Source organism: Falco peregrinus, chromosome 5, assembly GCF_023634155.1.
Source record: "Falco peregrinus isolate bFalPer1 chromosome 5, bFalPer1.pri, whole genome shotgun sequence".
In the NCBI taxonomy this organism is placed as follows: domain Eukaryota; kingdom Metazoa; phylum Chordata; class Aves; order Falconiformes; family Falconidae; genus Falco; species Falco peregrinus.
Genome location: NC_073725.1, coordinates 22,688,003 through 22,715,829, shown reverse-complemented (window position 1 = coordinate 22,715,829; position 27,827 = coordinate 22,688,003). Strand labels below are relative to the sequence as shown.

The window sequence follows — 27,827 nt, the reverse complement described above, 5'->3', positions numbered from 1 at the left end:
AGTATCACAGCTAATCGATGTATTTTAAAAGTGGAAACATCTATGTTTAATTGCATTTAAAGTACGCAGTGAGAAACCACAGTTATACATTGTTATAACAAACCTTTACATCTGAAGTCAGAATAATACAAAAAAAGTGCTGATTATATATGGTCAAAATAACTGAGGCAAAATTTCGACAACATCTTCTAAAATATTAGCATGTGGCCTCTGCCAGCAACACTCTAAAGGTCAAGCTGAATAATGTCAGTGACAATCACTGGTTTTCCTTAGCTTTCCCAAAAACAACCACCCAAAAAACTGGTTTGATTTTTTGTTTGCCTTTTTTTTTTTTTTTTTTTTTTGCATAGCTTTCGATATTGCTGCACTCTCACCTCTGCATATTGCAAGCCCATCTCGGTTCTGAGATAATTTCTTTAAAGTTCTGAATATTTTTAATCCAGTTCTCCTCAAATACATTATATATATTTTCTACCAATTATAAATACATCATTTTTATTAATCTGATTTCAATAACATGCATTTGTATAATTACTGTACAATCAAAATAGACATTGACTTTACACAGTGTGTATGCTTTTATTTCAGCGATATTGTTCAGACACACTGCTCAACAAATCAAGCAAAGAGGGAAATAAAAAGAAAAAAAGGAGGAGGGGGAAATAACCTCTGGGAAGAAACAGAATCTCACAGTGTTTACAGACAAAAAAACAAAAGGAAAAATACTTATCAGAAAAAGGGTTTATTAATACATAGAAAATCCCCACAATAGTTGAAACACACTTTAGGAACTAGTAAACACGTTAAATAGAGTTGTGCCAATTACGCAGTGCCCAAGCATCTGCTTGCTCTTAATTAGATGGGGAGGTGAATGACCACTGTTTATTTTCATTTTCCTCATTAATTATGAAAAACTGCATTTAATTCATCTTGCATGGTGAGAGACTGGCTGCGCAGATGTAAGTCGTAAGGGAAGTGGCTCTCTGTAGGCAACCTGAACATAGAGCTCTGCCCAAGGGGACCCCTGGGTGGCACTGCACAGTAATGCATGCCATAATTGTAATTTTTGCCATAGTCCAAGCTTTCTTCTTGCTTCAGGGAAAATATCCCATTATAGTTAATTGGGGGAGGACTTAAGGGACCTTCAAACTGTGGGCTGGCGCACTCTGGGGAAGTGCTTTCATAGAAGGACTCGTAAGCACTGCAGTAATTGTAAGGTTTCATGGACTTGGAGTTGTCTAGAGTCCCATGCCCCGGGGGGGTACCGAGCTCGGGGCTGTGGTAAGGGGGGTAGAAGGTGGAGTAGGGCGAGCGGGTGTGATGGGCGCCTTCACCCGCCTGGCCCATCAGGAAACTTCTGGCATTCAGTTGCAGGCATCCCGCCACCAAGTTTGTAGTTGGCTGGGACAGACCCTTGCACAAGTTTTGGACGAAGGTGAGCAGGTCGGGTCTCTTGCCAATTCGCAGGATTTCAGAAAGAGCCCAAATGTAGTTCTTAGCTAGTCTTAAAGTTTCTATTTTGGACAGTTTTTGTGTTTTAGAATAACAAGGGACCACTTTTCTTAAATTGTCCAGGGCGTCGTTAAGGCCGTGCATCCTGTTCCTCTCTCTAGCGTTGGCTTCTTGTCGCCTGAATTTGATCCTTTCCATCCTGATCTTGCTCGTCTTTTTTTTCCGAAGGCCCCTTCGCCTGGGCAAGCCATTCTCATCCTCCTCTTCTCTCTCTTCCTCCTCCTCCTCTTTTTCTGTGTCTTCTCCAGGGGATCTTTTAATATTCTTTCCTCGGAGCACTATCTGCTTCGAAAAGCTCTCTGGGTTCTTCATTTGCTTTTGGTCATCACTTTCTCTGGAAAACTTTCTACACATCTGGGATTCTGGCATTACAACAGACTCATCAAACGGTAGTGTTAACATGGTTCTATAATCTTAAGTTACCTGAAAGAATGCCAGCACAATATTTAAATATTTCCATTTTTTAAAGTTTGCCGACTTACACACACATCCTCACACACCTTTTGTGCGTCTGCGTGCACACACTGTGTATATGAGTACGTGTGTATATATAAATGCACAATTACATTTTTTTGCACAAAATGCCAGTTGCGAATGCTCGCTTTTTAAAAAATAAGAGCCATCCAGAATTTTAAAATCACTCAAAACATTCAGGATCTTGCAACTGAAACCCCACATTTCCCACAGATAAGTATAGGGTAGATCAATATCTAAAATGTACAATTATCTCCCGGCTCATTTATCTTATTTTTAAACAAGCCCTTCAAACCCTTGCCACCGTGGAATTCAAAGAAATGCAAAACATGATAAAGCAATACAGAAATTTCATTAATCCAAATTCCCCTGGGTAAAAAAATGAGGAGAGCGAGAGCAGCCTTAAAATTGAAAAGTGCCATATCTCTACTAACTGATGGTTAAATATTTTAAAATCACTTTTTGACTTACATTTCAAAGTTTTGGGGTTTTCCCTCCATGTTTCTTCCCTTATGAATCAAGATATTAAACTCTAGCAAGTTAGAGTGGGCGAGAACAAAAATTAATGGAACGTTCCCCCCCCCCCCCCATCACTCAGCTAATAACAGAATTAAAAATGAAGAAATTTTATTTCTAATGATCTGTATGAAAATCACATATTACTTATTTCATATTAAGACAAAAATCAGAATGATTTAACCCTAAACGTATTCAGATTAGTTAGGAAATAAAATCCCCCTACCTTTATTTTTCTCCTTTTTCCCAGAAAAAAATTCTAATTGATAATATCTGCTTAGTTAGAATCAACTTATTTGCTTTTTCTCTTTTTTCTTTCCTCCTTTTTTTTTTTTTTTCCTCACCCCCATCAATTGTTGGGGGGGAGGAGGTGAAAAATTCCCTGCACGCTATAGCAGTGTTTATGTTCTGCAAGGCTCAGATGTCTCCCTCCAGCTCGTAGCTGACAGGAGCGGTCTGTAGATTCTCACTGCAATCCTGCACGTGTGCTCAGAATCCAGCCTGGAATGGAAAAATAATTCCCTTTTCCCAATTATTTTGCTTTTGTTTGCAGTTTGGGAGCAGCAAAAGCTTGGATCCCCCAATCCTCAAAGAGACAAGCAAAACGAAGGCAGGGACTTTTTTTAATAGAACAAAACTAAACAAAACCCCCAGTCAAAGACTAACTCTATCAGTATTGTCTACACACTTGCAATATTACATAACACCAATGAAAGTATGCAATTGCATCAGAAGAATAAAATGTTAGGAGGAGTTATTAGACAGTAAATAGCATACATAAAATACAAGACAATGATACTGTATCTTTAAACACTTGCATGCACACCCAGCACCAACTGAAATATATCTTTATTTGTATTACCTTATCTTTTTATTTCATTCAACAATCAGTTTTCATTTTTTGCCTTCCAAATCTTTTCAGTCTGAATGTCGCATCGTCTCCTGGAGTCTAGATCTGTGTATATCTGCACTATCTCATTGATCTCTAAAAAGTGACATTGATGCCAACTGCCAGAGCTGGTACCCATGCCATCTGCTAGTGACGTCACGGGGCAGAGAAAACCACGTGAGCCTTTCTCCTGGGACCTTCATTCTGCACTGATCATCTGGCATCCCTGTAAGTGGGTACCAGCATTCATGTATCAACACAGAAGGTTAGACTGATAGAAAAAAAAAAAAGAAAAAAAGAAAAAAAAAATCTGCACCAGCATTTCACATACAGTAGGTGCATTTCCACTGGAGCTGCTTCTTTTTAGCAGTCTAGCTGCACGGATAGATGTGCCAACATTTGGTGCTATCCCTGCCTACAGGTACGGCTGCCCTGTGGTTGTTAATACGGTATTGTTTATACTAAAAGTGCTGTCTTGTATTGATCCGAGTCCCTCTGGTGCGCCTGGTACCCAGGGAAAAAAAAAAAAAAAAAAAAGCAAGGAAGGGAAGGCAGGAATGGGGAAGTAATGCCGTGCTCTAACACATAGCACAGTCACAAAAAGTAGTTTTCATGTGAAGCTGCTGGCGGCTGTTTTGGGGGTTCAGGGTTGTTTTTTTCTGAGTGCAGCGTGTTGCCCCAGAGCACAGGATAACAGGAGCAAACCTTCTGCCGGCTGTAAGAAATCCTCCCCTTGCATCCCTGGGTGGTTTTTGACCTTCCCGAAAGAAGAGAGGCATAAAGAGCCATTCGTGGGAAACTGGACGTACAAAGTACAAACGATGCCTTTTTCCGGCAGTGTGTGGCAGGGCTCGTGGGTCCCCGTTTTGCCCCGCTGCTGTGCTCTGTGACTGGGGGGCACCTGCTCCTGGCAGGGCAAGACGCTCACTGGTGTAACTGGGGGGGGCTCGCAGGGTTTGCCCCCCTGCCAAATTTTGTCTGCCTGCCTGGCCTTTTTGCAAACGCTTCCCCGAAATGTCTTTAAAAACTGAGTTCCTTCCTTTGGAAGCACGCTCTTCCTCCTCCTAAAAATCTCCCCCTGCTCTTCCATTTGCCTCCCTGGCTGCTGCTTTCTCCTTGGTGCCCTTGTTTCTCCTGTCAGCTGCCTCTCCTGTACTCCCTGCTCTTCCTCCCTTAACCCTTTTGTCTCTTTCGACAGGCAAGAAACTGTTAAATGAAGCTGACAAAGCCTCTCAGCTCAGCCTTGCCATGGAGCTTATGGCAAACTCCACCTTGGTGTGTTTGGGGCTTGTGGGTTTTTTTTATATTTAAGGAGTGGCATGTCACATATAAGCGATATCAAGAGAGTTACAGGGGGAACGATGTGTCATCTTAGAAGCATTTTTTTTTTTTTTTAAAGTTTGCTTTCATTATAACCGCGTATCACCGCTTTTTAGTGACTAAGTAATCTCTATTTTAAAAAAAGTGAGCGACTGAGTATGCTTTTAGTATTAAAATAATCCCTGGAAGAGCTGCTATTGTTTATGGGTCCGTGTCAGTGTTTCCATTATAAATCCTGTTTTTGAAGGGTTTATAACTCATCTGCTTTAATTCACGTTGGGCCCAAGCTTGGCATTAATGTTCCCAGCCCCGATCCAATTATTTTGTTTTCACAAAGTTTCATTTAAATCTGTTTGGGCATTTTTTTATTAGAGAGGGGGACAAAAAATAAGGCAGCAGCAGAACAACGTGTGTGTGTGGAAAGCGTGTTATGTACACGTACATGTACGTGCTCAATGATTTTAGAGCTTTTCAGTAAAAAAAAAAGAAAAAAGAAAAAAAGACCTCACCCCAAACTCTGCATTTTTTTTACAAAAGTGAGACACTGGGTTGTTCATTCTTCACAGAGCTCAGGCCTCTTTTTTATTTTATTTTATTTTTTAGGCAAATGTATTTGAAGCGACAAAGGTGTTAAAACTTAAGTGGCAACTGTTCAAAAGGGGCAAGAGCTGTACTATTCCTAACATTCATTCCATTTTATCCCAAATACTACAATGTGTGTAACAGAGAAGAGGGTAGAATCCCGTTATTCTCAATAGGAATTTATGTATTAAGATTTATATTGTGGAAGGTCCTAAGGGTTGTCAACCTTTTCAAGGATTTTGCATATTCAGAGTATTATACAATGCACGATAATCTAAATATGCAAAGTCCTGAGAAACCAAGCCCTGTTTCAATGCATACTAAAAATACTACGAGAAATTGAAGGAAAGGTCGACATTGTAGTGGCTTTGTGTTACGGGAAGGACCATCAAAATTTCCAGTTATATCACCCAGGCTCCAAAATACACTTTTACAAAAATATTTTCTCTGTCCTTTTTTATTGCTGAAGTAGGTAGGTTTTTTTTTTTAACTACTCAAATATTATTCTAAAATCCATTTTTGAGTGGCTTTTATACTGCTACTAAAAACAAAATAAATGAATTAGTTTGTGTTGAAGGATTCCCTCTGTAGTTGTATCATTACATTTTTGCAGATTCTTAATCCATCATTTGACCTTTTTAATATTTTCAAATAAATAGTGGAGAAACAAAATAGCTGAGATATCAAGGTTTAAAAAGCCTCTACTGTGCATGCATAATAACTTTTCATAAGGATTTTACTACGCATTTTGTATTATGGATCCATGATATGCAAATGTGTACTGCTGTTAATATGCATTCACAGCATACCCCATAACTGCTGCTTTGCTGTCTACTGTGAATGCATGTTAAGAATAATACACAAAACACAGTTAAATGCACTCTATAGAACGGTTGCACAGCACCAAATATGTTACTGAACACATACCACAATTTTTTTTTTCCTGTGCCCAGGCTGTATAGTCTTGAATTATAAGTGACTCTATTTCAAATGCGATATTGTAATAATACATTTAACACAGTCAAACGTTAATAGATTCACTGAAATAGTACTGAGTTCAAAGGACTGCAGAATCTCCATGGTGCATCAGGGGGACTGACCCAAACTATGCCGCAATCAATGGGAGTCCTTCCAGTAACTTCAATATGCTATCACCGGAACCCCGGGGGATGTCTCTACTCCTTTCTTTTTTATTATTTTTTTAATTTTTTTTTTCCTTCTTTTTTTTTTTTTCCCATCATCTCCTCCCAACTGGCCCATATCTCCTAGTTTCACTGAAACAGGAGAATCTCATCAGAATTACAGAACTCTAATGTTTGCTCAGGAACAGTTTGGTGTGTGGTACTCTGGGTCTTGCACTGGTTGCAATGGGACCTTGTGGGCAGCAAGGGACTCTTCAGAAGGGAGAGTTAGCTAAATCCTTTTTTGTTTGTTCATCTTTCCAATGCAGACACTGAATGTCACAGTAACTCTGCTCCTCATGAGTGTAAAGTAGCGGTGACAATCCTGCAGTGCCAAACTCCCTCTTCCTTGCTCACAACCTGGCCATGAGTTTACCGTCCTGCCCCAGCACCTGTATGCACAGCCCAGGCACTTGGGCAGGACTAGAAACACCCGCTCCGACCCCGCCATGGGCAGGCTTCAGCATTTGATGCCTGTGCCAGAACCTGGCTGCATGCCTGCAGCAGGGTTGGACCCTCCATTGCCATCGGCAGGGACCCCTGTTGCCCTGGGAGTGAGACTGGGGGATGTGTGTGTAGTGCATCCGAACCTGCAAAGCCAGACCACGAGGGGCAAGTACGTGGGTGACAGTATGAAAAACTGTGGCCCCTATCTCCAGTGTCCTGTTGAGTTCAGAGGTCAGGAGGAGGTAGGAATACCTCTTTGAGGGCTTTGTGTGGGTTTTTTAAAAATATTTTTGTTTGGGTTTTTTGTTGGTTGTTTTTTGTTTTTGGTTTTTTTTGTGTTTTTTTTTTTTAAATGAAAGTAGGGTAATAGAGGTGGTGTCATAGGCAGGGACTCTGGTCTGCCAGCCCCAGTGAGTGTCAGACTGGTCAGGACTGGGACCCTCTGATGAAAACAGGACTCTGTCCCTACCCTGCAGAAGCAGCTGCTGGAGGAGGAACCAGAGCGATTTGCGATGTACATGTTGCATGCCAGCTGCCTATCCTATGTGCAGCTAGCATGCTGTGGGACTGAAATCATGTGCGTCCCTGTCCGGGGGCCCTTTTCTGCCTCTCTGCATCCCCAGCACGCTGCCAAAGACTACAGCCGGTTTTGTGAGGAAACTCACTGTTCCCATCAAGTTGGCTAAGCCCTCTCCCACCAGTGCTAAGATGATGTTCAGGGATATGTCCTTCTCCCAGGAGAGATTAAAGAAAACACTAATGGGGACCCTCAGCTTCAGAGAAATAACCTACATTAGCTCAAGAGGATTTGGTTCAGTCTGAAAATGTGATTTTAACACATCTGCTAATGCCACAAAATATTATAAATGTGCTTTGCACTATCTAAGCCCCCTGTAATGAAGATGTACGTCTTGCTCTAATCAGACATCCTTGGTTTTATGTCTTGAATAGGCTGATAGGGACAAATATGAAAGAGCTGTGAAGGGGTAATTTACTCTATTTTAGTGGGAGTCGCTTGAGCAAAACATTAATTTAGAATCTGAAAATGGTTTCTGATACTAATTGCTTATGGTTAACCAAAAATTAGTTTGTGACCAGAAATTGCTCTAAAATTTCTGAAAGACAACTAGAATGGGTCTGATTTAGATATTACATACGTTTGGCATAATCCTATTAATTTTGAGCTGCTCCTGGCTTATTCTAATGTAAATGAATTGAGAGAGGGTGGGACCAAAAAATCTTAAAGTGGAAAAAAAAAATTTAAATTAATAAAATGTGTTCTGCCTAGAACAGTAATGGTACAGTATAGCCTGAAATTTTTATTTCCAGATTGAAAGGTGATATGTACCTTGCAGCAATATGGGATCGAATGTACTTCTTCCCAGGGGAAAATGCTCTAGTCAGACCAGTCACGTAGCTGTGTTGCTTCTTGAAAATGCAGGGGGTTAAGATCATTCCTATTGCTTTGTGGTGTGAAGCAACCCTATGCTACATCTGAGAAACTGTTCTTAATTTTTTCATCCATACTTTGGTGACTGGTTATTGCACTCTCTGCTACCCTGCCTTGAGGATGTCCTGCGATCTGTAAGTTTGGCAGCCTTGAGAGGCTGCAGCAGGGACACTTGGCTGTAGCGCACACCCTGATGCTGCCGATCGGCATCTACTCTTTAATGGCAATCTCTGTCAAACAGCTAGTTAGTGATGCTGTTTTTCTCCTCTCTTTCTTCTGCCGGTGCCTACAGTGATTCACAAGCACGCTTCCTCCGTGTTTCCATTTTGAGAATGTCTCTTTCCCCCTGAAAGTGTGTTTTTTGGGATGGATCTTGCAGCCAGTCCCTTCTAGAAGAGGTAGCATGGGTGTGCATGACCCCAGAAGCGCCCTGCACTGCTTCCCCTTCCCCAAGCAGACCCCAGGGCTGTGGTGCGTGCCTTTTCTTCCATAAAGCTGGGGCACTCCTTCCGTGCAAAATCTTGGAGGACGATAGGCTGCTTTCCTCCCTGAAAATTTCCCCAGCAAGAGGCGCCTGATGGGATATTCTCCTTGGATCACCTGTGTGGATGTTCCCGATACTTTTCCTCCCTTCCCACAGCCTTCTCGCTGTGAGAGGGTTACCTGGTGTGCCAGGAGGGACAACGTGCAGAGCCCTAAGCAGCAAGGTGGCACTGGGGCAAAGCCCCTCTGGGAAGCGGTGGGAGCTCTGGGTGCCACCACCAACTCAGGAGAGCAGAACAGCCTTAGAAAAAGCATGTGCTGAGACGAGCAGTTTACTCAGGACTACACAGCATGCCCTAAATTAAACGTGAGATGCAAGGAAACAGAGAAGTTGAATTAACACTGACTTGAAGGAAGTGCAAAATAAACCCGAAGGGTAACACCAACTTCTAGTGGACAGTTCCCTCCCAGGAAAATATAGGATGTTTTTTAAGGGGAACTTTGAAAAAGATCCTTGCAAAGTTTATGAGAAACTCTGACATTTCCATTATTTGCAGCAAACCTTTGAAACTCAGCAGGGAGAAAGCCCGCAGGCTAAAGAAATGACTTTTCTTTACCCCCATGAAATTTTATCCAGGTTCAGGTGAGCTGTAAGCTCCTAACTAAGAATAATCAGTTCCTTTCTCTGGCGTGCACTCCTCAGGCAAATTTTAGCAGCATGCTGAAATAATACCTGAACACCCTAGGAAAAAAAAAACAACCCAAAACAAAGACCTTAAAAATAACAATTCTTCTAAACCCATTTTGAAAGCACATTATTAAAGATGAGAAGTTGAGTGGCTGACAGGAGGAAATGCCACAGCTACAGTTGCCTATGAAACCTCTGTTCTCTCTCTTTATGTACAAATATGCAGGTAGTTTCTTAACAGCACAGCTCAGCTGAAATGACTGTTTTTATGAAATAATATTGTGTGGGGCAGGATGACTCAGACTTACTGTAACAGGAATATCTGCTCCTGTTGGTTTGCCTTCTATTATCTGAATTTATAACCCTCCTTGGACAGGGCTCCTCCCAAGATAGTGGTCTGGTGAAGATAAGTAAATTTTCTGTTCAAAAAACCAGGAAAACTCTGCAATCAGACATCCCAAGCTGTTAATGAACTACAGCCTCCCTTTACATTTCTCAAATTTGTGTTACACTTTTGACTCCTCCTAGCATCTGCAATTGCCAGCCAGCATCTGCAACACGTGATAATGCGTGTACTTCAAAACCTTACTGGAGATCTTTCCTTAGCAAAAAGAAAGGTAACTTTGGGTTAAAATAAACCAAACCAAACCAACCTAAGCATTCAGTATTTATCTTTATAACACACCTATGAAGCAAGGAAGTGCTGCTTTCCAGGAGGAAAAGGGAGGCACCAGGACCTTAATGGCAGAGATCCTGAACTTGTTCCACTGATTTAATATGCTCAGTAAAAACATGAAGAGTAATCAAGAACCCAATGTCTATTTGATAAACACTCCAGAAATCTTTTTGGAAGCAGATTAGATGATGTGTAGTCCCTGGATCCTCTAGTCTTTCTGCTCTTTCCCATTACACAAAACTATATGTATCCTCACTGATTCAAAGGCAGTGGGAGATGGACAGTAATATACTGTGGAAAATTTTGGCCATCCCATTTTACCTCAAGACACAGAAAGTTTGTCACAGCTGAGAGTGCAGGCTGGATCCTTTGGGGTGTTTTACCCACAGGATCAATTTTCCCCTGACAGTACTGGAGGTTCAGTGGGAGAATTTGACCGCAAATAGAACAGGGTTTTATAAAACTGTTTTCTGGATTCAGTCCCCAAGCTTCTGAGAAAGTGAAAGGCACAGCCAATTTTGGCTTAGATGTAAAGTAGTGCTGAATTCAGATTGGGATGTAATGATCTTTTTCCAAAATCATTTTGGAAAATTGATGTTTAAAGAAAAAATTTTCAGTGATGAATGAACAACTCTATTACTTCTAACTGCAGAGCTACTTTTAGAGTAACTGATACTTCTCATCTTTATGAAACCCCATTTTAATGTGTTTTTCACCAACTTCCCTGGGCAAGTGGACATGTTGATGTAAGCTGTAAATTTCTTATATTGCCATTGCAAGCCTCATGACTTTCCTAGAATAGAGTAAAGAGGAGAAGATAAAGAATATAATGATGCTTCTTGTCTATTCAAAAATACAATTGAAAGAAGTAGGTCTCAGGAGAAGATTTTGCTTACAGCCGCATAGATATTTTTGGTAAGATCTGTGGACATCCCCTCAGAAGGAACATCATCTAACAGTCAATAAAATTTGCCAAAATCAACGTGAAGTTATGATCTGCCATAAAGAGAGGTGAGGTTATCAGGTATTTAAGTACAAGCTGAAGTAAACAGTAATTTCAGTGATTTCCATCCCTTTCCATCTCTTACGTCTGCATAGTCTCTAAGGAGTTGTGTAAGCCCTACAGCTTGCCAGCTTCCTCAGCCACCAGGCATGGTGAAAATCAGTGCTTCACGCCACAGCCTTGAGTTCTCAGTGTTGTTTTTGGAGGTAACCACTCTGCAGAGCGGTCTCACCTTGCAGGGTGTGAAAGGAAAGCGAGTAGTATCTTTTGGCAGCCCGGAGTTTTCATTTCAGTCTTTGGGCTGGCTGAGGACTGGTTTGAATCCCCAAATAGTTTAAAGCAGCCATGGCCAGAATGCACCTGGAAGTTTGGCAAAAAGCCTTCTTTTCTGGCCAATTTCCCTTTCCTAAGAAGGGAGCATGGCTTGCTAAGCCAGAATCCTGCTTGCATTTTCCTTCTGTTGTGCTAGTTGCTGTGTAAGTTGACTGTCTACCTGGCTTGCATGGCCTTACTGGGGGCCTGACTCTTTCAGCTCTTGAAGTACTGGGTAAATGTCATACTGGGCATAGATTTCACTGATCAGCAGAAATAGTACTGAATATGCACACGTTTTTATCCTTTTTTCCATTCCACCCCCACCCACCCCCCTCCGTGGTATTGTTCATGTGTCGGCCAGTATGTATCTGGCCTTATTTTGGTTTCTTTGTGATCATCTTTAATTCAATTGCTATTTTTGGAGAAATACTGCAGTTTGATTGATTATTACTGCGGTGTGAGCCAGGAGAGCAAAACCATACACTTTTGCAAAGTATTCAAAGACATGCACTCTGAAGAGCATACTGTAATATGTTCAGGGCCTCATGCTTCTGTTTAGGAGTTTTATGCATGGTTTGGGTTGAAATCTGAAGTGCACTTTCCGCCTAGAGAGGCATGTTGGCTTCTGCATTCTGCATTTGGACCTGTAAGGCATCTTGCTGTGGAAAGCCATCTAGGTAAAATTTATCTCGAAAGGGTACTTTGCTGTGAATTTTGAAGACAGCCGTGTGGAGAACATTTGCTGTCACCAGCAGATGGTGAATGGAATAGCCGTCTCTCCCCGTACCTCTAAGCCCTTGAACAGGCAGTGCAATAACGGTTTGGTGAAGTGATGGAGGAAATACATGCGGTGAAATCCTGAGGAATTCAGAGCTCCTGCACTATGCCTTGAAAGCTGGGTGTTAGAAAAGTAAAATCTGTGAGGTTCAGGTTGGTGGGGTTTGGAGTAAATAGTGCTTTTCATTGCTTTCCATTCAGTCTGTTATTCATTTGCCTCTTGCAGCACCAACTAACATCAATGAGTTTTTTTGCAAAGACTGTACAAATGCTCTGACTCCCGTGGAAACAGAAATCTGAATTATGAACAAGATATTGCAGTTTGATTTTGTAACATAAAGTGGCAGAAAATGGAACATTTTCTTTCAGAAGACTCTGTATGCTTTTCAGCATAAAACTTTGGGTATTAAGTGCAATAAAATGAAATTTCATCCTGAGAATAAGATGTTTAGGAAAAGTAAGGTCTTGAATTCATTTCAAAGGGATTCAGAAGGATACTTCTTTTCAAAATAACATATTATACATAATATCAAAACCAGAGCAGGTTTGTTCGTTGTGTTTTTTTTTTTTCAAAATGAGACATTTCAATTGATATCAAGAAAATATTTACTGAAAATTTTGCATTGTGGAACACTTTTTTTTTTCTTTGCTTTTGTTTCACGTCTGAAGGAAAGTTAATTTAGAACTGTGAGCTTTCTCCAAACAAAGGAATGCCTCAGTTTGCCTACTGTACCGAAATCCGTATAGCACCTGGGCGAAATCAGTATTTCCAAAAGGCAAACCTCTTTCAGTCATGAATTCTGGATTTGCAGTTTTCACTTCATTAATCCATTTCTCTGTCATTTACTGTATCCTGTAATTCAGATAGCTGATTCTTGTTGTTTAACTACCATATAGTAATGTTTCTACATGCTCCTCAGATCTTTTTTTTTCTTCTTCTTTAATCATCAGCAATTCTCTGAAGTAGCAGTTCAGGCCCCCTTATACCCTCAATTCCATTTTGCCAAAGACAACACAAAAAAGATAGCCTTTGTTAAAAAGTTTAATGTTCTTAATTAGTGGAATTGTCAGACTAATTAGAATACCAATTAGAATTGGCAGGGCTATCGTTAATTTAGAAGTGCTGTGGTCTAGTGTTAATCGCTATTAAACCTTATAGTTTGTGAAAGAGAGGGAGTAAGGAGATGAATACACACACACACAACCTCCCTCCCCTCCCATTTTAAATGTTAAGGGTCCATAACCATAACGATCTGTGCTGTCAATGTGTACTTAGGGACTGTTTAATCCATGGAGACGTTGATGCAAAGTTAATAACTGTTTATGTACAAAAGTAGCATTGAGGAATAAAAACTTGGGACTTTTGTGTGTGTGTGTGCCACTATTAAAATAGTGACATCCTACCAGTGGCTGGAAAAGATACTCAAATCACCAAGGACTTATCAGAAATGTGCAAGAAAAATCCACTGCACTTCCTTTTTTACTTTTGGTACTGTGAAAGTTACTTTTTGCTTCTTGCAGCACATGGCAAATAGAGTTCTCACAGCACTGTACATACTGAAATTAAGCTTCAGCGCCTGCTGGTTCAGTGAGTTTGTATCAGTGTTTCATAGATGGAGGGGCTATCGCTCAAGTTCCCATGGTGAGTCAGACGTACAGTGGGAAATACACTGAGAGCTCAGCAACTTTCGGTCTCTGGATCTAACCCACGTGTACATGTGCCCTGCCCATGAACCTAGTTTTAACTTTTAAGTGGTGAGAAGGTCGTGGAGCAAACCGATTTTAATTTTTCATCCTCAAAGGAAAATAATGAAACTTCTATTCAATCTATGTACTTAAAACATCTGTTCCTGACTGAAACCATAAGGGACAAGTTCCCAGAGGTGGAAGCTGTGAATATTGCTGTGAATTCCATGTACACCACTACCACGCTCAGAGAGCCCAATTTATATCTGCAAGCGATTAGGAAAAAAGGGTGCTCAGGTGGCTAGAGAAGCACGCAAGAGCCTGATGTGTCCAGGTCTCAAGCACAAACATAACATTTCCTAGGTACAAATACATTTTCCACTTTGATGTTTTCTCCAGCTGAGATGATTGCCTTCTGAAATCTCTTACCCATGATAGATATAGGCAAAAGTGATGCTACTGATTATTATTTGTCTGGGGCAACGGTGGTGTGAGCTAGAAGAGGATAGACTGAGAGCAGAGCAGAAAAAAGAAAGTTCAGTGACACTTGTCTATGGAGCACACAAATTTCCTCTTGGTAATGCAGCACAGCGTAAATATTTTTCTGTTCCTCTCCAGACTGACCTAGCCATTTCTCTATTTACAGCACAGCTAGCCCACAGTCTGATAAAATTCATCTAGACCTGCCTGTGCTGTCTTTTCTATTCCAGAGAAAATGAATAATTAATTTTCAAGGAAATTAGATGTTTAAATTGCATCTTATAAGTATATGGTCAAGAAAGCTTTGCCTTGGTCAAATGGCATCTTGTACATTAATGCTTCATTTAACCTCTGGTAATATAAAGCTGTAGTCAAATATGAGATGGTGGCAGTTCTTGCAGAAAAGAAAGGTGTCAATTTATATGCTTTATATAGGAAAAAGGATTTAAGAATCAACTACAAACTTAACCTTCATAGTTCCTATCATGTTACTGCTCAAAGCTAAGATTTGATCCTGGATAAGTCAAAAACTGAGAAAGAAAAATAATTAAAATACAATAAAAGAAATTAACTGATGAAAAAAACATTTAACTGAAAGCCAGCAAAATACAATAAAAGAAATTAACTGATGAAAAAAACATTTAACTGAAAGCCAGCAGTTTAATTCAGTTTTTCACTAAGTAAGCTAGGTAGTCAATGTTAAAGAATTATATACAAAACCATTTTGTTCTCCGCTTTTTACATTAGAAGGTAATTCAAAAGAAAAATTAAAAGAGGAACTAAAAATTTGTAATTAGTTAACAACAACAACAAAAAAACTTTTCTCCCAAGGCAAACTGTTTTAAAAGTGTAAGAATCCTCCCAAATACCCTAGTTGATTTATTTTTAATTTTTTTTAGGGATTTTTATTGACTGTAGGTCTTTTTTCTTTATTTAAGTACTAGCACACTCATTTCAAGGCTTTAGTTTTGAGCTGCCTAAACACTGTAAGCAATGTGGTCAAGCCAACCTGAGATCACTAGGACACTTAAAATCCCATCAAAAGTTTACTCCCAATCTGTCAGTTCTATTTTCATTGAGAGTTTTTCTGGTTAGGGAATGAAAAGAGATTCCTGTCGTCTTAGGCTGCTGCAACATTTGCTCTCAGCCACATATTTCATGCCATAACATCGGTCTTACAGAACCCAAAACATTGTTATTGCCATTTTGTCCCAGCAGACACGTGCAACCACAGGATGACAGTGAGGGTGGTAGGAGTTTTTCACTGAGCTCAGGTCCCGGCGGATTTCACTCAGCATCATCTTAGGTGGGTGATGAGTAACAGCCCTGCAGGTACACACGAAGCTGTGCAAGGACTCGCATCCCCCCAGCTTACTGCTCAGTAGCTGCCTTGAGTGAAAGCCAACTGTCTCAGCTTGCTTTTAGAGAATGGAAAGAGGCACCGTCTTCTCCTGGGATGTCTAAATTAAGTGCAGTGAGTCACCTTCCACTCCTTTCCACTAACTCTGTGTGTTTGACAACTAGCTGAGGGCAGACAATTTTTTTGGTGGGTGATGTTAAATAAAATTAATTCCACTGTAAGTCTTTGCAGGGTCAGGACTAGACCTGGCTGGAGATCCTTTGCCAGGCAATTTCCTTATGATAAAGTTGTTCTCACAAATCAGAATTTTCTTGGGTGTGTTTCATCATTACTGAAGTCTGTTGGCTATCTGCTCAGAAAGCCAAAACCAGTCCTTTGCGGGGTCAATAAATCCCAATGGGAATAACCTGCTGGGCTGCCCCAAGATGTATATTTCTTTAGTCAGTTAAATGTCAATCTGTCCTGTCCCAGATGACACACTGGGTCATAGGAGCTGTGGTGTGGGGCTCAGTTCTTCTTCATGGCTTTTGTTCTGTGGCCATAAGGTGATTTCCCAGGCATGGTGCCATCCTGCCTCTGAATGACCATCGGTCCACGCCCTGATGTGCAGCTGGGGCAAGAAGCCGGGTTTGCAAGGGGCTGCCTGCTCCTGGGGAAAACCTCCATGATACCAAGTGCCACTGGAGAAACAGGCATTCCTCTAAGTGTCTGGTAATGAGCTACTGTTTCCTACTTTGTACATCAAAGCTGAAAAGGTTCACCTTCTGAAATGTAAATATAGTTTTTCAGTTGAAAATACTGTTAGGGAGTCTCTCAACCAAATATTGCAACCTTTTGTAATGGCTGGGATTGAAAACACAGACATTTTGGGGTAACTCACAGGAAGAATGCTCTATTTTTGGTTTATCTTTCACTGTCTCAAGGTACCTTGCAGCCACAACTCCATTTTAACCTGTCATGTGGCAGGCCCAGTGTTTCTGCCTCAGCGTAGTACAGCAAAATATCCCCCGACAAAGGTGAGCAAAGGACTTCCAAGTCTTTTGGACTTGGAATAACAAGTCTAAAACAAGAAAAAACATAAAACAAAGTTAAGCCAGTCTCTGGTAGGGCTGTGGTGGTTCAGCTCCACTTTTATGACCTGGAAGTCCCTGTCCCTGAAGCACTGACCTGCTTCACCCCTTGATTTGCATCAGAGATGCTTGTTGCTGCCTTCCTGGGCAGCTACCACTGTGGCACCCAAGCCCTGGGCTCCTGCTGTTGCTGTGTTTCGCTATATCCCCCTGTGTTTAGCTATATCCCCCTGGCCTGGCCTCATGTCTGGTTCCTGATGCAATTGCCCTCTCTGAGCTATGGTGGTGATGCTGCATCAGTGTGGGAGCAGAGAGAGGCATCGCTCTGCTCCTCTGAGATGAGCAGCAGTCTCGTTTGCTTCTCTGGATGTCTTACCACTTGGGTGAGATGGCATCCTTGTGCTTGGAGTGCCTGGAGGCAAAGAGCTGCAGTCGTGGAGCTTCAGTATAGACAAATGATTTTCCCATTTTACTGCTATTTCCCCAATCATTATTTTTATTTTTGCTTAGGTGGTTTGCAGTTACCATACTTATTCATTCTATTGTTTGCCTTTAGGGCTTCTCTGTGCCTTTTCTCCACCATTAGTCTGTTCTCCTTTTTTTCCCCCAGTGATTTTATATGTAATCTTTATTTTAATCTAGCCTGATAGTTGTCCTCTTGTCCGTTGTAGATGCAATTGTTTCTAAAAAGATGAACAATATTAATTAATTTCTTTGGTGCAAAAGACCTTGTGTATTGTGCCACCTCTTTTGCTCGAGTGATAAAGTTTTCCTTATTTTCTCTCCCTGTTTTATTCCAGCCTTATAAAGAATTAGGTAAGAGATTAAATCAACTGCCAAAAGCCATCCATTCCCATAACAGGAAGGACCATGTGGGGATGTAATCCACAGCTGAGGGCACAGGATTTTTCCTGTTTATTTAGACCTAAGATCGGTTTCATCTCATCATTATTTTCTGGCAATAACCATCGCCAAAGAAAGACCCCTAAAGTGTGTACATGAAGGTTAAAAAGATATTACCCTTGTTAAGTCTCAGCCCGTTCTCTAACAGTTGCTGAATTCTGTGAGCCCTGAAGCATGACCCAAAAACGTTATTGTAATTAATTATGGTAACTGATATGCATATCAATTCCTTTTTGCAAACATACATTTCTGAAATCCACTTTTTGTGGCAGTGAGCTCTCTAGACTAAGTACGTATTGAGTGCAGTCCATTTAGGATGCTTTGTTTTGTTTTTCTCTGCTTAAAACTCTTTAACGTGTATGAGCAAATCAGTTACATCTCAGATCTAGTGAAACAGCAACATTTCAGCTGTCCTTTTGCCTTCTCTTCCATCACTGAGCCTTTTCTTCCTTGATTTAGAATGAACAGGACCTTGTTCAGAACCCATCACAATCCTTGATGAATTTCTGGCAATAGTTGCTGTACTGCCATAAGGTTTCCTACTTCTGCGCCCTTCCTCCAGACATCACTGAGTCAGTGCGCAACTGAGGACAAGGCTGCAAATTAGCTCGGCGCAGTACATTCTGTTGTACTGGGGCCACCAGTCCTTCCCTCAGCAAGGGAGGGGGGGTCTTTAACGCTTAAAAAAAAAAAGAAAAAGGTGCTGGAAAGCAGTGCCCCAGCCCTATGCATGTGGAAAGCATTCACCTGGAAGCAGCAGAGTGACTCTAGGTAGGTGACCTGCTCCTTCAGAGCAAGGCAAAAGGAAAGGCATCGCTGCAGTTCTTGTTCGCGCTTTGCTCACATTGGGTTCTTTTTTAAATAGGGCACTAATAAATAGTGAATAATATATAGTGAAATGCTAACAGAAGTCAATAGCAAGTACACTGGTTTACTTGCCAACAAAAAACAAAAGTGAAAATGTTAACATGTGAATGCTGCTCTCTGTATGAAGTGCCATGTTCCAAGCATAAGTGCAAACTAAAACCCCATTTGTGTGAATAGCTAATTATAAGGGTGAAAACACTGTCAATCTTAACACTCATCTGGGTTTCATCTTGGATGCCAAATGGGTCTTGCTGCCCTATATGTTAAGAAAAGTCTTAATTTCACAGCCCTGACAGGAGAATAAATATCAGCCAGAAGTAACAGAAAGGGAATAAACAGAGACTATCATGATGGAATTTTTATTAGCATCACTCTTTTCTCACTATATGTAAGTATTCTGAATCAAGACAATATTCTTGAGAAAGAAGTATCGGCAAAACTTTCTTTGCTATTTTATGAATGCAATTTTTTTAGAAAAAGAAAAAAAGAGAGAATTTTGTTCACAGTGCCTGCCGTGAGGAAGCCTACTGCAATTTGCAAAAGATGCATGTGCTGTGGAAGCTTTCTAATTGAAGCTAACCCATCAAAGGGTCTAGAGATTTTGTCAAATGTCTTAAGTTATATCTCACATCCCAGTGCAATTACAATTTAAATGTGACTCTTTAAAAAACACTACAAACAACCAGAAAAAAGTCCCATTAGCAGCTCATACCTATTCATTATTAAAGAGTTACCTGTGGAGTTTGGGGAAAATCTTTGCGTATTAGTCTCTAAAAACTTGTAGGGTTAAAAAAAAAAAAAGCTTTTTTAAATATCAGGCAAAACCCACAGCAGGTGGGGAGGACTGTACTCCAATACAATATAGGATCCCGTGTGACTCCAGTATCCTGCAAACTTACAAAGATCACAGAGGTGGTTTTTTTTTAAAACAAATATTTTAATTTGTAGGATGTTAAATAGCATAGCCATTAGTACTTATTAATATTTCAAGCAAAGGTGGCAAATTTTTCAAAATAAATTTTATCTTTGACCGTTCCATAAACTACTCAATTTAACTTGTTTTAGCTTTTTTAAATTTTCTCTGTTTCCCAGAACCTAAGTCACAGGACTTTGTATTACCAGTTCAACAGTATTTTGTTCCAGTGTTTGGATAGGAAAGAAAAATAAATAAGAAAGAAGCTATCCTAAGGTTCCAAACTACCAGAAAAATACACAGCTTAAGTTCTGGTTAAACCTACCATAATAAAGGCTCTTGGAATTTAATTACCTGTGAACCTCATTTATTGTTTCAATTTAAACCAAATAATTTAAAGCATAAAGCAAAACATTTGCTCATGCTCTTTTTTTTTTTTTTTTTTTTTTTAATTGGGAGACTTTACATGAGAGATGCCGATCTCAGAGATAGAAGAGCTCTGTTGACTTTTATAACATCTTTATCTGATTTTCAGCCTACGTCTATGAGGTGGATTAACCCACTGTATCACATTGAAACTCAAGAAAATGCTCTGTCAATGTTTCACATTTGAAACAATGGTATAGAGCAGTGAAAAGTAAGCAAGTGGAGGATGAAGACACCTTCTGAGAGCTGTGCGAGGTGCTGCACTTCTAGTTAGCGTTAACTTGTGTGAGACTAAGGATGCCCTCTGCTTAACGCCTTTCTAAACCTCTTAGAAGCCTTTGACTCCTAGACTGCCTGTGATGAACGCTGCACCACAGTGCTGCTGTGAGTCGGTGTAGCTCCTGTGTAGGATGAGGGGACTCGGTGACCCTCGGTGACAGCCAGGTACCATTTGGTTTGTTATGCTATGGGGCTGTTTCTCTCCTTTCCTAAAAGGAAGAAGGGGTAGAATAAGCCCTTGCCATCTGACATGGTGGACCTCCACACCCTCACTGTGCTGGGGCATGAAGACAGTGTGGGGAACTCATCACACCTTCCAGATGTTGGGATGGGGAATGCAGGCCATGGATCCCCTGACGCTGGGCAGATCACTGGGGGAGGGGGGAAGTGGAATGACCCTCCCTGTTCCTGGGGTGCACGGGGAAGGTGAGGAGTGTGAGGGAGAAGTGGCACTGACCGGGGAGATGGAAGTTCCCTGTTGAAATAGATCAAAACCAAAGCAAAACACAAGGCCAGAGAAGGGCTCTGCAAGCAGTTTCGTCTTCAGCTACTCTTCATTTCTACTGACAACACATTCAAATGTGATCCAGTGAGGCTGGGGAACTAAAGCGTGTGTAGTCATGATGGTTTTAGCAGATCGAGCTTCCCAGGATTTGAGTGCAAGCTTTAGCAGTCCGTTCAGGTACTTTCTGCTTTCCTCCAGATTATCTTTCATGTATGTATAAACAGCATTTGCTGCAAAATGTGTGAACTACGGAGCTCAGAGTCACAGCCTGCAGCACAGCAAACTGGCTTTTCCTGGAGCTCATAATGTGATAATTAAATTGCTAACAGGCACCTTAGTGATGGCATTTACTGGAGATGTGAAAGCCTTCTTACAATCATACCTTTCTGTAGGGGACTCATCAGTAGAAGCAGAGCTATCAGAATCGGGGGGGGGGTTTATATATTTTCTTCAACGAGTACATTAAATTTTTATGTGGAGTGAAACGGGACAGGACGTGTTTCCCTTCCACTGCACAATGATTTATTACCCCAAAAAGACCGCAGAACTAATTAGCAGAGTAATTAATTAATATAAATTTGCATATTTGCATTTGCAATTAGTGCAGCCGACTGATTAGTCTGAAAATGGGAAGTTTGACTCATTAGATGTTAGTGTCTGCTGGACCGGAAAGCGGCTGCCAGATGAGGCGAAAAAGCATAGAATAAGCATGAGCGTGTGCGTGCGCGCGCAAGCTCATCATGTCTTTTGTTAGAAGAACGGAGTGCAAATATGTGGTCTAAGATACTAAGACTGCTATTTTTTTAAATTTTTTTTTTATTATTTTTTGCCTTTTAATCACCTTTTCAGCTGTTTTTTCCCATTAATTTACTTCCTGCAATGTGCGGCTGCAACCGTGAAACTCACTGGTTCTTCTGAACAGTCAGATCTTTAAGGGAGGATGGCTGCTGCAGATCTGATTTAGGTGCCGAAGGGGAGCTGTAAGGAGCCTCCTTGCCATGTGATAGATGGGGCAGGGATATTTCCACTCTTCCTAGTTACATTGTCGAACCAATTGCTAACGCTGAGAGGTCAAGATCGGCGGAGCCCATAAAAACCTGGGATAAGTGATTAGCTTTCCAGGTTGCTGTGCCATCATCTTTTCCTCTGTAGACACCCTTGTGGGTGTGCCTTTTTGTACACACCTAAACAGTCCTTCTGCTTTCCGTACCTGGACTTTGTATGCCTGGACAGCCATTGTCCCAAGTTTTAATGAGGCTTTAGTGAGGTCTGAGAGACCATTAAAGAGAGATGTGCCCATGGGGTAATACATCCAGATGCCATAGTATCTGTAAGGTGACTACTAGTGCTTTTCTCAGGGTGCCACAGCAGAGCTGGTTTTCCATAGGGGTCAGTGGAGGGAGCCCTGGTATCTCTTTGGGGCACCTTACATTGCTGCCTTCACTACAGCTGGAGGAAAACTCCAGTCCTCCCACAGCGAGACTGATTACCTCCTCTTGAAGACTACTATGCTTAGGAATGGGCAATGAGCAGGGACTGGCCCCAGAACAGTCCTCTGAAAGCTCACTGGGTCCTTGTCCAAAAGCTTTGATCAGATTTTAACCATTGGTGCCCCTTTGACACGTGTGGATGTTGTGGAAGATGCAAATGCGTATTGCCCACCACTTGCCATCACTGTGCATTTACAGTGTGGTGGAGTTCAAGACTTGTAGCAGCTTCCTCTAGTTCCTCTGCTGTATCACAGCAAGTCATTTAGCTCCTTCTTTTTTGATTTTTTTTTAAAATTTGCTACTGAGTTTAAAAATTTAGCTATAGCAGTTAGAGCTATAGTATAGATGCAGTTATACTTTCAATAAAGTCTATTTCTATTTTGTTCAAAGAATGAGTTTAAGCCAACATGCACTTTGCAGGCATAAACTGTCTCCTCTGGTATAACTTCATTACATTGTAAAATCTGAGTGCAAACTGGGCCTAAGTCAACAGGAATATTTTATAAACTTGAATCCATTAATTTTTGTGGGATTTGTAGGTGTTGATTAGCTCCCAAGATGCCCCCAGCATATTAGATGTATACAAGATAATTCAAAACATAATCATCCCTATGAAAGGAGGCAACTCCTGTTTTTCCTTCATACACCTACATCCAGGTAGGATAAATTGTTATTATAATGTCTGTGTGGGGATTACAAGCAAAATTACTTTTTTTTCCCCTACCAATCAGTAAATTTCAATTATACATTTACCACAAAAAATTAATAAATTCTATGAGCATTTGAAAATAATTACAAGATGAGAAAATACTGCTTTCTATTGATATTATTTCTGCAATACTGTTTCAATTATTAAATGCAGAACTAGTAAGACAGAATTTGTGAATGAACATTTGATGAAGAAAGCACTAATATGGGTAAAGAATGTTACTTAAAAGAATCTTTCTACCACTACAGATGAAGATACAGGTTTTACAGTCATTCTTTTAATAAGATTATTTTTCAAAAGTTCTTTCACACTCTGTTGCATCATAAAAAATTAGGAGAAGATATGAGCAAAAATAAAATTTGTCCTTTGTGAATGTCATCTCAGGTAAAAATTGAACAATTTGTAGGACCAAATAACTAAATTTACTTTTGACCAAAGTCATTACTATACTTGAGATGGAACCGGATTTCCAGGCACATTCAGGACCTATAGAGGCAAATTGCTTTCCACTGCTGTTTTCAGTGCCTCACTCCCATCAGTTTCTCTGTCTGCATCCTTTAGCACTCTTTAAAAATCTGGCCCTGTAGGCAGGTGAGAGACATTTCAGGTGTGAATACATGTATGTACATGAGGCAGCCCTGGCGTGGGAGCCGTGGCACCACGCTATGGAGGTGTTTGCCCTGATGTAGGACATGCTGCCTGTTATCAAGGCATGTTATCGGGCCTCAGCATCACACACAAACGGCTATTCTGCTTGGTACCCTGTCAGCCTGAAGTGCAGGCAGATGCATGGCTCTACATGTCTGCAAGCTCCCAAGTCACTGAGCTGTTCTTTGTTTTAATTTACAGACAGCTGTGAATTTGCTTTTGGATCTAAATTGTAATATCATTTTCCCATATTTGCAGCTCCGTGTTCTGACTTTGTCTCCAATTCCGACCGTCAAAACTGTGCTAAGAGAAAATAATGCTCTGGCCATTTAGGGAGATCCTTTCCCTCCTCACCCCCCTGAAATGCTGATTCAACAACTGAGAAGCTGTTCACCTTCTTCCTAAACTCCCCCGTGCAAAATAGCAAAACATTCTGTTTTCATGAGGTCCAAATGTTTCATTTCAGCTTTATTGAAGAGTTGCATTTTGATAAGGCTGTTTGATTCCAACCACAAAGTAAACCATTTTGCAGAAGCATGACGCATAAGCAAACAGAAAAGTACAGGGCGTACGATGCCTGCAGTTGGAGAGCACCCCCAAAGAGACTCGAGTGGCAGCAGTGACACAGCACTCTTCTTGGCTACAGTACAGTACAAAGAGAAGGATCACAATGCAGCTAGCTTCCTAGGTCTAATTAGCTGTGGAGGGCCAAAGGAAAACCTGTGACATTCAAAACTGATAACTGAGGGAAAAGTAATATGTATTCATGAGACGGAAGATGGGCAAAAGCCAGCTTTCATTTGGACTCTAACATTGCCTGCATCAGTAGGACTAACGAAAAATGGAGGTCTTCCACCCCAAATATTGGAAAAATACAGATGCAAAGAGAAAGGTCAGAATCTCTCTTTCTATGTGGTTGACATGCTGGCAAATGAGTCCCGAGACAGAAGATGGTTTCACTTGATAAAAAACTTGTTATCTGTGCAATCCATTTCATAGCAGTGACAAGTAAAATGGGACTTTTTGAACAACTAAGATATTTTTTTTTTTTTGCCTGCAAACATGGGCTATGTCCGGGAAACTGCAAAAATAAATCTCCTCTCAAGGTTCTGGTGCCAACAGCTCAGGTATTTCAGCAGCCACTTCCACAAGTGAGGTACAAAGAGGTAAAAGAATCTCAGTGTCTGACACAAGGGTATGATTAAAGTAGCCAAACCTCTAAAATGGGTACAACAAGGAAGAAAATGACAGTCTGGATACGTACAAATAACTGCAAAAAAAAAGCAGCTCAGCATTTCAGGGAGACTATAGGCTCCCTATGCTATCGGCTATTATTTATCAAGACTCTGCAGCATATTCTGAATATAGCCTGCCCATCCTGGGTGAGGCAGGTGAGACTGGAAGAAGAGAGCAGCAGCCACAACATTTGGTAGGAAACACCTGCTGGCCTGTTACTGGCACACGAGATTTCCTGGGAAAAGGGCGCACGATGCATGAATGTTGACAGGAGGTGAAAACATACATGACAACTTAGAGGTATGCGACCAAGGCAAGAGGGAATACCACCACTCAGCCAAAATTCAGGAAGCATAAACTAAACCCGGATCACAGCAGAATGCAAATCACTGCATAGCGAATGAAGGACTTCAGGCACCGTGCATGAAGTGAATGCCATGAAACAACCTCCCCTAAGAAACTGGAAGCCATGTGTTGGGTAACTACTTACCGATTCATATTGGGTACCAAGATCAGCAGAAGTCACAGGGCCTCCATAACAGCCGGGATGGGACAACAATCTGGAACATGAAGGACACTGTTGCCTTGGGAAAGAAACAAAATACTTTATGAAAACAAGGGAAGTCCCATCACAAGGAAGTCCTTAACAAGCAAGCACTAGTGCAAGAAGAAGCTCCACAGTGGAAGGATTGAGATTACAGATGTCAGCACAGCAAAATAATGTTCAGATGGGAAAAAAAAAAAAGAATTATTGCTGTCCCTGGGTATCAGGAGCTTAGTCAGCACATATATAGCTGTGCTATTACCACTGAAACATATCACAGGCCCCCAGAGGACATTCCCGACAAACCTCTAGCATGTTCATTGCAGCACTTTTAAGCTGTGCTCCTTGAAAGCAACACGCAAGCCCAGCAGGAAAATTCCTTTAGGAGATTTTTCTTGACTCTAGTTGTGTCAGGCAGCATGTTGTAAAAGAGGAAGAAACATTAAAGGAGAAGATGTCTGTGCTGCAGCAGCATTTGCTAGGAAAGAAACAGAAAGTGATGATGAATTCAGTCTTTTGAAAGAAGAGATTGTGGCAAGAGGGTCTGTACAACAGTAAATTCCTTTTGCCCTGGCGAGAAAATGAAGAGAATTATGGAAAGTCTAGTAAATTGAGCCCAAAGAAGCTGTGGCCAGAGCTAGCAAAAAGTACCCCCAGCAGACACCTTCATATAGCACTGTCCAAAATATGATTTGGAGACACATCCTCCCAGTCAACATCTGTGTACTGATAACACCATGCTAATGCACAAAATCACAGGCTGGCTCCGTGTGGCAGGGCTGTTGCTGCAGGGAACCTTTGAGCGTAAGTGACAGACCTAGAAAAGTGAGGCAGCAGCTGGTCTCCTCTGGCACAGAGGAAAACCTATCTGATAATGAGTGAAGACAACAATTTTGAGTCCACTTGAAGGAAAGCAAGGCTAATAGGTAAGGTACCATACTACCACCAAATTAGTCTCATAAAGCAGAAAATAAATTTTTCCTGAAGACTCTTGAAGATTTTGGAGAATGGGTGTCTGATGCACGAACAACTGATGGTTTGTATGCCATGCCATCGCTGGGGCAGCTAGTCCAGGTGCCTGAAGAAGAGCCACTGTTTCTTCAGACAGCTGAGAGACTTCAACATACCTGATGAGGTTTTCCCCTGACTCCAGCTGTGAAGGTGTTGCCCATCTCATGGCCCAGCGCTGGAAAGTTCAGCAGATTAATACAACTTCCTGGGCAGAGGAAGGAAGAGGAAATCCTCCTGTGACTAAAGACCATAAGGTGGAAGAAAACCTCCTTTCTAACAGAGGAAAACCCTATTGGACAGCATTAGGCTGATGTGGTAGTCTCCCAGGTGAAATGCAAAACATTCAGTTTGAAAAAGTAGTTATTTAAGTGAAGCTGCAGGCTCCAGGGAGTTGCTAATATTAGTGCAACTGCTTCTGATAATGAAAACTCAGGCTGCGATGCAGAAGCCGTGAGTGAGATTGCTAGTAGCAATTGCAAAAGCCCGGCAAGAAGAGGAAAGAGACTAATGCAGCTATAACCCCTGTAAACATGATCAGTCAATGACATTACCAGTGTGTGTACAGCCACCCGGCTTTCTGTACTGCCAAACGGTAGCCTCCTCTTCTGAGGAAGGTATCATCTATAGTCTATGAAGAGAGAGAGGAATTTTTTCAGAGGGCAGCCCTGAGCGTTTGCAGTAGGGTCCCAGACTATGCCATTCTCTGATGGTGCCTGTGTCCCATTGCTGACTGCGGAGGGACCTGGGGAGTTCAGCTCTGAGGTGGGTGCTCTGCAGGAAGCTGCCTTATTGTAGGTGTCATGATAACCCTTCCTACTGTGTCTTTGCATCGTTTGCTTGTGAAAAGACTTAGTAAACCAGCCCTTCTTGTTTTCTTCTCTCTTGTGTAAACTCTTCATGTTTGGGAATGGCCTGAACCTAGGCAATGTCAGTGAGAAAAAAGGGTTAAAGCTGAAATGACCTTAATTGGTGGCCACTTCGCCGTATTCTGCAGAAAAACCCATCATCATGAAGCCGAGACAGAGTGCTCTGCAGGTCCTGGCAGCTCGCAGCCTGAGCACTTCTAAAGAGATTCATCAAAATGTCTTACTTACGCAAGCAGGTGTCTTCCTCACCCCAGGGAGAAGCCTTCCCATGGCAAGCCTTGCAGAGGGGTCAAGGGAAAGCTAATTAAAGATTAAGACTACAAGGTGCAGCCCTCCACCAGAGGAAGGGCTGCACAGAGTTCCCCAGCAACAGCAGCCTTAACCAGGGGACTTCCAGCGAAGGGAAAACCCCAAGAAATTTCCTTTCAACCACAGCACCAAACAGCACCAGCGTGGTTCGTGAGAGAAAGCAGACATCTGAATGCAAAGCCGAGCTCACAGAGAAGAGCACGAGTAGCCAA

The 27,827-nt window shown here is 41.4% G+C and overlaps 1 protein-coding gene across 16 annotated transcripts; it reads right to left on the bottom strand.

Moving 5' to 3' along the window:
* Positions 1 to 27,827, bottom strand: NEUROD6 (neuronal differentiation 6). Of its 16 annotated transcripts, XM_055806107.1 has the most exons (6): positions 27,535 to 27,813; positions 26,992 to 27,068; positions 26,557 to 26,645; positions 25,376 to 25,469; positions 9,851 to 9,939; positions 1 to 1,935 (listed from the first exon to the last, which is right to left on the bottom strand). In XM_055806107.1, the coding sequence occupies exon 6, from the start codon at positions 1,912 to 1,914 to the stop codon at positions 901 to 903; it is 1,014 nt and encodes a 337-aa protein (XP_055662082.1). In that variant the 5' UTR covers positions 1,915 to 1,935; positions 9,851 to 9,939; positions 25,376 to 25,469; positions 26,557 to 26,645; positions 26,992 to 27,068; positions 27,535 to 27,813; the 3' UTR covers positions 1 to 900. The 16 variants fall into 16 exon arrangements, 11 of the variants coding, with proteins under 11 accessions (XP_055662082.1, XP_055662080.1, XP_055662074.1 ...); XM_055806105.1 differs by lacking the exon at positions 9,851 to 9,939 and having other exon boundaries at positions 1 to 3,003; XM_055806099.1 differs by lacking the exon at positions 9,851 to 9,939 and having other exon boundaries at positions 27,535 to 27,812.

Coding starts and splice junctions, on each gene's coding strand:
- NEUROD6 (XM_055806107.1), bottom strand. CDS start 1,914: ATGTTAACACTACCGTTTGATGAGTCTGTTGTAATGCCAGAATCCCAG.